This window comes from Rhinopithecus bieti, unplaced genomic scaffold (genome assembly GCF_001698545.2).
Source record: "Rhinopithecus bieti isolate Rb0 unplaced genomic scaffold, ASM169854v2 scaffold_62832, whole genome shotgun sequence".
In the NCBI taxonomy this organism is placed as follows: Eukaryota; Metazoa; Chordata; class Mammalia; order Primates; family Cercopithecidae; genus Rhinopithecus; species Rhinopithecus bieti.
In genome coordinates, this window is record NW_016823854.1 from 382,210 (window position 1) to 391,653 (window position 9,444).

Sequence of the window (9,444 nt, forward strand, 5' to 3'; positions counted from 1 at the left end):
TTTGAGACGGAGTCTTGCTCTGTCACCCAGGCTGGAGTGCAGTGGCGCAATCTCGGCTCACTGCAACCTCCGCCTCTTGGGTTCAAGCAATTCTCCTGCCTCAGCCTCTCAAGTAGCTGGGATTACACGCGTGCCACCATGCCCAGCTAACATTTTGTATTTTTTTAGTAGAGACAGGGTTTCACCATGCTGGCCAGGCTGGTCTTGAACTCCTGACCTCGTGACCTGCCTGCCTCGGCATCCCAAAGTGCTCGGATTACAGGCATGAGCCACCGCACCTGGCCTGTTTTTCTCTTTTCTATGTATTCTGAAGCTGAAGAAATTTGATGGTCTCTGATTCTGTCTCTTAAAAATACATATCTTGATGTAATAATGGCATATATAATTTTATAAATTATCTTTAAATATAATTTTTTATGTATTTTCCTCCAACCTTTAACAAAATTTCTTACATAAAACTACTCTAGGCCAGGCGCAGGAGCCCAGGAGGTCAAGGCTGCAGTGAGCCATGATTGCACCACTGCACTCCAGCCTGGATGACAAAGAGCAAGACCCTGTCTCAAAACAAAATTTCTTACATAAAACTACTCTAGGCCTGGGATTACACCTGTAATTCCAGCACATTGGGAGGCCGAGGCGGGTGGATCACCTGAGGCCAGGAGTTCAAGACCAGCCCAGCCAACATGGTGAAACCCTGTCTCTACTAAAAATACAAAAAAATAGCCACGCATGGTGGTGCACCCCTGTAGTCCCAGCTACTCAGGAGGCTGAGGCAGGAGAAGTGATTGAACCCAGAAGGTAGAAGTTGCACTGAGCTGAGAATGCGACATTGCACTCCAGCCTGGGTGACAGCAAGACCCCGATTAAAAAAAAAATGTTAAGAGGGCCAGGTGCGGTTGCTCCTGGCAACCTGGTTGCTCCAGAGCAAGACTCTGTCTCAAAACAAACAAACAAAAAACTACTCTTTGTGTCTTCCATACTTCACCTGGGGTGGAGGTAAAGCCAGAAAGACCAAGGATTTACAAACTACCATGAAAATACTTGATAATGAGGATGTCATTCTGGTCCATAAAAGAAACGTGTGTATATTTTAGATAATACTTTTTCATACTGAATGGACTCTCAGGTATCCTTACACAAGTCCTTTGACATTTTCATTTGCTCTTTGTACTACCCTTTACCATCAATGCCTTTTACATTTTCAATAGATGCGAGTTTTTGTTTCTCTTCAAGTACTGATTGTTTCTTTGGACCTCTCACTCCTAGCAGTTTTACTTGCTGCCCTACTGGGAGGATAAGACTGATATTACAAATACATCTAATGCTATCTAAAATTCACTGCGTTGTTTGGAGATACTGGGTATTGGGCTTATTGTACAATGCCTTGCAAATAACTAGTGTTCAAATATTTGATATTTAATCATACTTGCAGTAGTGTGAAAACAGTACTATGCAAGATCTGAAGAAATTGGTCTCCTAAGAGACCAATGTATGTGTGTGTGTGTGTAATCCATGTTTTCAATCTAATGTCCCGTGTGTGTGTGTGTAATCCATGTTTTCAATCTAATGTCCATCCTAGAAGGGATTCTTATGGTATTTAAACATGTTAATAAATAAAGATTTGGGTTAGTAGATATGTATATGGCTTATACCTGTGTTTATTTCCTCCTATCTAAATGTCCTATACTTTCATTGGTAGATCTGTTTAGTTGAAATATTATCCATAGTGACAGTTTGTCCGTCTTTTGATCCTGTTTGTTTTAACTTGCGTTTTAGTATGCAACCGAGGATGGACTTATACACACAAATGACCAGGCCAGGACTCTACCCAAAGAATGGGTTTGTATTTAAGGGCCCCAGCAGTTAGAACATCCTCAGAAAAGAAGGTAAGGCTTTATGATGTGCAAGTTAAATTATAAAGGGCCAAACAAATAGAGATCAAGATTCTGAAGGCATTTAGAAATCAACTGAGAGAATCCTTCTTTTCTTCAGTGTAATGTAAAATATCAGATATCCTGGAAGGAATGGAGACTAGAATTAAGTTTGTCATCTAGGCACATAGAATCTAAGCAACATTAATGGATCAGAGTTGTTATTGTGGGGCAAGGGAAGACTTTTGCCTTTGGACATTCATTTACTATCTCCCATGTGGAGTACGAGTTGGGTATTCTTTTTTTTAATTCAGGTAAAAATTACATAACATGAAATTAACCATTTTAAACTCATTTACAACTCAGTGGTTTTTAGTACATTCACTAAATTGTGCAACTACTACCTCAATTTAGTTCTAAAACATTTTTGTCACTCCCTGTTTTCTCTCCCAATAGCTCCTGGCAACTAATCTGCTTTCTGTCTCTGTGGATTTGGCTATTCTGGATATTTCATATAAATGGAATCATACATGTGACCTTTTCTGTGTTTTTCTGTTTAGGTTCACCCTTGTAGCACGTGTTAATGCTTCATTTGTTTTTATGACTGAATAATATTTCATTTATGGTCATACGACATTTTATTTATCCACTGATGGACATTTTAATTGTTTGCACTTTCTGGCTATTGTGAATGGTGCTGATGTGAGCACTCACGTATAATTATTTGAATATCTGTTTTTAATTATCTTTGGTGTGTACCCAGGAATATAATCACTGAGTCATGTAGTGATTCTTTTGGATTGGGTATATTTTTCCTGTTTCCTCTTTTAAAAGATTGTTGTAGAATATACACAACAAAACTTAATAATTTTAAAGTGTCCAGTAGCATTAAGTGTACATTTACATTGTCGTGCAACCAGGTACCGCCATCTACCTCCAGAACTTTCTCATTTTCTCAAACTAACATTCTGTACCCATGAAACAAGAATTCTCCATTGCTCCTTCTCCCCAGCCTATGGTAACTACCATTCTACTTTGTTTCTATGAATGTGACTATTCTAGGTAGTCCTAAGCAGATTGATTTGTCCTTAGGTAACTGGCTTATTTATTTCACTTAGCATTATGTGTTTAAGTAGATTTGGGCATACGTTTACATGTGCTTTAATCCAAAATGCTTGGAAGGTTTTTTGTTGCATGTCTTTTTCCTTTTCTAGAACTAAATGTAGACAACAGGAACCCTGATAAGTTTCTTTGAAAATAGTCTTCTAGATTAATGTTTTGAGTCCAGTTTCTCCTCAACCCCCATTAATCCACAATCTTTTCTTAAAGGATACTGGCATTCTTTGAGGCTTCTTGGGAGATGTAGTTGTAGGGATGTGTTCAGGAATTGATACTGGTTTTTATTCATTTTTGATTGTTGAGTTTTCTGAAGTTGGCCTGCTGGCATGCCCAATTCTGTTAATATTTTCATGGCTGAGGACCCTGTGGGCTTTAACCATGTGGTTTCTAAACTGGAAATGAGGTTGCCAATACTTTATCATCACTGAGAAATAAGAATTTGCATCTTAGCCCTTTGCTCTGAAGTATGGAAACCCCAGTTCTAAGCTGGAAGTGAAGATTTTTTTCAGATCTGTCATTTTCGGTGAGGTTTCAGGATACTTGGTCCTCCCAAGGAGTGTCACGTACGAATGCTTTGCAGTGGTAATGGGTGTTCTCTAGTCTTTGTCTCAGTGGTGAGAACACATTGTTCTAGCCTGTTGATATACATTTTGGTCTGTATTTTCTTTTCATGTGTTCATTGTTGAACACAATGTTGTCTATGAATTTGATTACTCCAGAAATGTCTTAAACTGACTACGAACCATTACTCACCACCTCTAGTTTTCTACCCTATATTTATATATTTGGAGTCATGACAGAATAATAGATTGGGTGCTATGTTCAAATCCAGATGTCTGCATCTTTTCATCATAATAAAGTCAGGTGCCTTTATATTACAAATTTTTAAAAATACAGATCAGGCTAAGAGCAGTGGCTCATTCCTGTAATCACAGCACCTTGGGAGAATGAGGTGGGCAGATCACTTAAGCTCTAGAAATTTGAGACCAGCCTGGGCAACACGGTGAAACCCTGTCACTACAAAAAAATACAAAAAATTACCTAGGTGTGGTGACATTTCCCTGTAGTCCCAGTTACTCTGGAGGCTGAGGTAGGAGTGTCAATTGAGCCCAGGAGGTCAAGGCTGCAGTGAGCCATGATTGCACCACTGCACTCCAGCCTGGGTGACAAAGAGCAAGACCTTGTCTCAAAACAAAAAAAAGGATAGATCACTGTGTGAAATACTTGGCATAATTTATCTCATTTAATTATCTTACCAACTCTAGGAGATAGGATTATAAAAGTATTGGGTGCTCATTGCAAAGAATTTGGAAAGAGGGACAGGTATAAAGAAGTCACTAATAATCCCACCACCCAGAAACAAGCATAATAAATACTTCCTTTCATCCTCTCATACCCTCATGCAATTTTGGACCTTGTTTCTTTCCCCTTAACCTTGTATTGTTTTTTATATATATATATTTACCACCTCCTTATCAGTATCAAATTCATCATCATAACCGAGCGGCTCATGCTTTTGTAAGTACTTACATCCACAGTTTCATTTGAGACACAGCATAACCCTGCAAGAAGGCATCATGGGCCCATTTGACAGATGAGGAAATGAAACCCAGAGAGGTTAGGCAACTTCCACAAGTCATACAGCTAATGATGAAGCTGACAAAAAGATCCAGGCCTTCTGCCTTCATTCTGAGGACTCTTTCCTGTTAACCAAACAGTAGCATGGCAAAGTGCTTCCAGTGGACTGCATGGTGGACACCGAGATATATCCATGTCCTGATCCCTGGAACCTGCGACTATTACCTTCCATGGAAAAAGCTGTAATGAGGTTCTTAAGAGGACAAGTAGATCATGAATTATCTGGCTGGTCCCTAGATACAATTACTTGTGTAAGAAAGAGGCAGAGGGAAATCAGAGACACATACAGAAGAGGAGGCAGCAGTGTGACCAGGGAGGCAGAGATGAGAGAGCCATTGACACAGCTCAGGAGTGTTCCCAGCTACCAGCAGCTGGAAGAGGCAAGGACCTGACTGCTCCCTGGAGCCTCCAGAGGATGCGCAGCCCCACCGACACAATTTCTCACTCCTGGCCTCCAGAATTGTTAGAAAATGAATACTTCTTATTTTATGCCACCCAATTTATGGTAACAGCAGTGACAGGAAACTAACAATATTTTAAAAAATATATTAAAAGGGCCGGGCGCAGTAGCTCACGCCTGTAATCCCAGCACTTTGGGAGGCCAAGGCGGGTGGACCACGAGGTCAGGAGATGGAGACCATCCTGGCTAACACGGTGAAACCCATCTCTACTAAAAATACAAAAAATTAGCTGGGCATGGTGGTGGGCGCCTGTAGTCCCAGCTACTCGGGAGGCTGAGGCAGGAGAATGGCGTGAACCTAGGAGGCAGAGCTTGCAGTGAGCTGAGATCGCGCCACTGCTCTCTAGTCTGGGTGACAGAGCAAGACTCCGACTCAAAAAAAAAATACGTTAAGAGGGCCAGGTGCGGTTGCTCATGTCTGTAATCCCAGCACTTTGGTAGGCTGAAGGAGGCGGACCATCTGAGGTCAGGAATTCGAGACCAGTTTGGCCAACATGGTGAAACCCTATCTCTACTAAAAATAGAAAAAAATTAGCTGGGTGTGGTGGCATGTGTCTGTAAGCCCAGCTACTTGGGAGGCTGAGGCAGGGGAATTGATTGAACCCGGGAGGCGGAGGTTGCAGTGAGCCGAGATCACGCCACTGTACTCCAGCCTGGGCGACAGAGTGAGACGCCGTCTCAAAAAAATAAAATAAAAAATTTGAGAGAACGATCTCATGGCTATCTATAGGATCAGGTAAACATAGCTGACACCCACAAGGAGGTCTGGTAAAGAAGTTACACTATTCTGTCTTCTCTTGCCTTGTCCCATCCACCCAGCCAACACGTGTTGACTGTCCCCCTGAATCACTGGAGATGTTGGAGATATGCCTCATTTAGCCATTCAAGATGCCCACAAACCTTTCTGGGAAAGACACTGGGTGTCTGGCTGGAAGAAATACTTCCTCAGATGGCCAGAAAGGGTGTTTTTCTCCACTTACTGTTATATTCCAAGATTTTTTGTTTTTTGTTTTTTGTTTTGAGACAGGGTTATCCAGGCTGGAGTGCAGGGGCAGGATCATGGATCACTGCAGCCTCAACCTACTGAGCTCAAGTAATCCTCCTACCACAGCCCCTGAGGACCTGGGTCTACAGGTGTAGGCTGCCATGCCTGGCTTTTTTTTTTTTTTTTTGGTCCCTGTAGAGACAAGGTCTCACTATGTTGCTCCAGTCTGGTCTTGAACTTCTGGGTTCAAGTGATCTGCCTGCCTCAGCTTCTCAAAGTGCTGGATACAGGCATGAGCCACTGTGCCTGGCCAAGTTCCAAGGTTTGTATTTGTTAGGTCTCAAAGGCAATGTCAGCCCCCAGATTTAAATCTATTAATGATATTTTGGCTAGTACATGGTAGCTCATGCTTGTGCATGGAGGATTGCTTGAGCCTAGAAGTTCAAGAGTAGCCTGGGCAATGTGGTGAGACCTCGTCTCTACAAAAGATTAAAGATAGGTGTTGTCATGCAGACCTATAGTCCAAGTTACTCTGGAGGCTGAGGTGGGAGGATGGCTTGAGCCCAGGTGGTCGAGGCTGTGGTGAGCTGTCATCGTGCCACTGCACTCCAGCCTGGACGACAGAGCGAGAGTTAACGAATGAAAACAAGTTTTACAAACTAAAGTTTCATATTAATACATAAATTCTGCTGTTGTGATTACAATAATCATAGAGACATAGGGTTTATTTTTGGGTTTGTTTTTTTTTGAGATGGAATCTCACTCTGTCGCCCAGGCTGGAGTGCAGTACTTTGATCAGTGTAATCTTTCTTGTTTTTGTTATTGGACTGTCAGCCTTGAGCAACAGGGCTTTGCTTTTTTGATGAGCGTGTTTTCTATGCCTTCATAGGATCTGTTCTAAAGAGGTCAGATTACATAAACTTTCTAAATAACAAGAGAAATTCCTACTGAGAAATTTTATGCAAAAATAACACAGTATTTACCTCTGTCTAGAGGGTTATCAGTTGATTACATGAAAATATAAAAACTGTGTATTTGATCATTTTGTAACTTTATGTTGCAAGTTCTTGTGTAAGATGATTAAAAGAACAAACTTTTATGAGATCTTAGTTTTCCATTTAGATAATCTGAGTCCAGAATAACATGAAAAACACATAGGAAGTACTTACAGTTTCCTGAGTAGCTGGGACTACAGGTGCCCGCTACCATGCCCGGCTAATTTTTTCTATTTTTAGTAGAGACGGGGTTTCACCATGTTAGCCAGGATGGTCTCGATCTCCTGACCTCGTGATCTGCCCGCCTCAGCCTCCCAAAGTGCTGGGATTACAGGCATGAGCCACTGCACCCAGCCTTCAAGTGAGCCTTTCACCTCAACCTCCCTGGTAGCTGAGATTACAGGTGTTCTCCACCATGTCTGGCTGCAGAATTGCAAGGTTTTTAAGGGATTATAGGCTCGTTCTGTAGCATATAGCACCAGTGGTGAAATCAAGATATCTTTAAAGACTTCTTTGTTGTAATACTTTAATGACAGTGTATTACAAAATAAAAACATGTTTTAACACAGATCTTATTTGAAAGGGAAATCACATTTGTCTGTAGTTGTAATTCTCAACTATCTTTCAGTGTTTGCTATAGCTAAAGGGGAAGAGGAAACATTTTCTCTATCTCCTTCTGAGATCAATTTTTTTTTTTTTTTTTTTTTTGCTAGCAGTTAGGAGTCTGCAGTTTCTTGTTGTTGTTGTTGTTGCTTTGAGATGGAGTCTTGCTCTGTTGCCCAGGCTGGAGTACGGTGGCGCGATCTTGGCTCACTGCAACCTCCACCTCCTGGGTTCAAGCGATTCTCCTGCCTCAGCCTCCCGAGTAGCTGGGACTACAGGTGCACACCACCACTCCCAGCTGATTTTTATGTTTTTAGTAGAGACAGGGTTTCACCATGTTGGCCAGGATGGTCTCCATCTCAACCTCATAATCTGCCTGCCTCATCCTCCCAAAGTGCTGGGATTACAGGTGTAAACCACTGCGCCCAGCCTCACTTTCACTGTTACACAGTCAAACTCCACTGGATACCACTGGGATTAAAAAGTATTTTGAGAAGGCTAAATGTTTACCTTTAACTTTTCCCGGCATTTCCACATTTTATCAGAATACAAAGGCTTAATTTTCAGCATCTACAAAGATGCTATTTCTTAGTATAAATGTGCTAGGAATGAAGAAGGTGGTACTCATTGACTCTAATAACTGAGAGTCCTAGGGTTGACTGATACAGCTGGATCCAAGGTTTTTTTTTGTTTTGTTTTGTTTTGTTTTGAGATGGAGTCTCGCTCTGTCGCCCAGGCTGGAGTGCAGTGGCCCCATCTCAGCTCACTGCAAGCTCTGCCTCCCGGGTTTACGCCATTCTCCTGCCTCAGCCTCCTGAGCAGCTGGGACTACAGGGGCCCCCCCCCCCCCCTGGCTAGTTTTTTTTTTTTTTTTTTTTTTTTTGTATTTTTTAGTAGAGACGGGGTTTCACCGTGTTCGCCAGGATGGCCTCGATCTCCTGACCTCGTAATCCACCCGTCTCGGCCTCCTAAAGTGCTGGGATTACAGGCTTGAGCCACTGCGCCCGGCCCTGGATCCAAGGGTTTGTTCATCCAAGCTCACTCTCTGAGATACTCCTAAAACACTTGGCCTTCACTGGCCTGGCTTACATCCATCCCTGAAACCACAACGACCTGGGATATGCAGGGCTCTAACTGGCCATGCCTGGGCCACTTGTTTGGCTCAGTGGTAAAACTGCCTCTTAGGGGCTTGAGATTAGGTGATGGGCAGTTTTAAATTCAGGTGCTACTGCCAAAAGAGGGGTAAAATAGATATTGATCAATAGTGTTGGGTCATTGATTTTCTTATCTGAGTTTAGTATCAAAGGAGAAGCATTTCAGCGTGTGGTATTTTAAACTGAGTGCCAAATTGTGGTCACTTTGGAAACCACATTTAAAAGATGCATCCTAACCATATTTCTGTGATTTTTAAATACCCGATTTTGCATTTGTACCATTTGTAGAATCTGTGTTATTAAAGCAAATTTAATCTTGAATTAATCTTCATGTCCTTCTGAGACTGATTTTTTTTTTTTTTTGCTAGCAGTTAGGAGTCTTCAGTTTCATTGTTAAGCAGTAAAACTCCATTAGATATTTCATACTGGCCATATGAAATAAGACTGCAGTCTAAAACATTCATGTTTTTCATTTACATGTCAAAGTATGCATAACGGCCGTGTGTAGTGGCTCATACATGTAATCTCAGCACTTTATTATGCCAGGCAAGAAGAACACTTGAGGCTGAGTTTGAGACTAGCCTGGATGACATAGGGAGACCCCATCTCTTATATATAT

At 41.8% G+C, this 9,444-nt stretch overlaps 1 protein-coding gene across 7 annotated transcripts in view; it reads left to right on the plus strand.

Annotated features, from left to right (window-relative positions):
* Positions 1 to 9,444, plus strand: part of ESRP1 (epithelial splicing regulatory protein 1) — a 78,143-nt gene that overhangs the window by 65,041 nt on the left and 3,658 nt on the right. For 3 of the 7 annotated variants that reach the window (XM_017861931.1, XM_017861927.1, XM_017861928.1), the window contains one exon: positions 1,777 to 1,886. The exons of the other annotated variants lie outside the window; for them this stretch is intronic. In XM_017861931.1, the coding sequence (XP_017717420.1) occupies positions 1,777 to 1,867 (91 nt within the window). In that variant the 3' untranslated portion in view covers positions 1,868 to 1,886. The remainder of the gene's footprint in view (positions 1 to 1,776; positions 1,887 to 9,444) is intronic. 7 annotated transcript variants of the gene reach the window in all.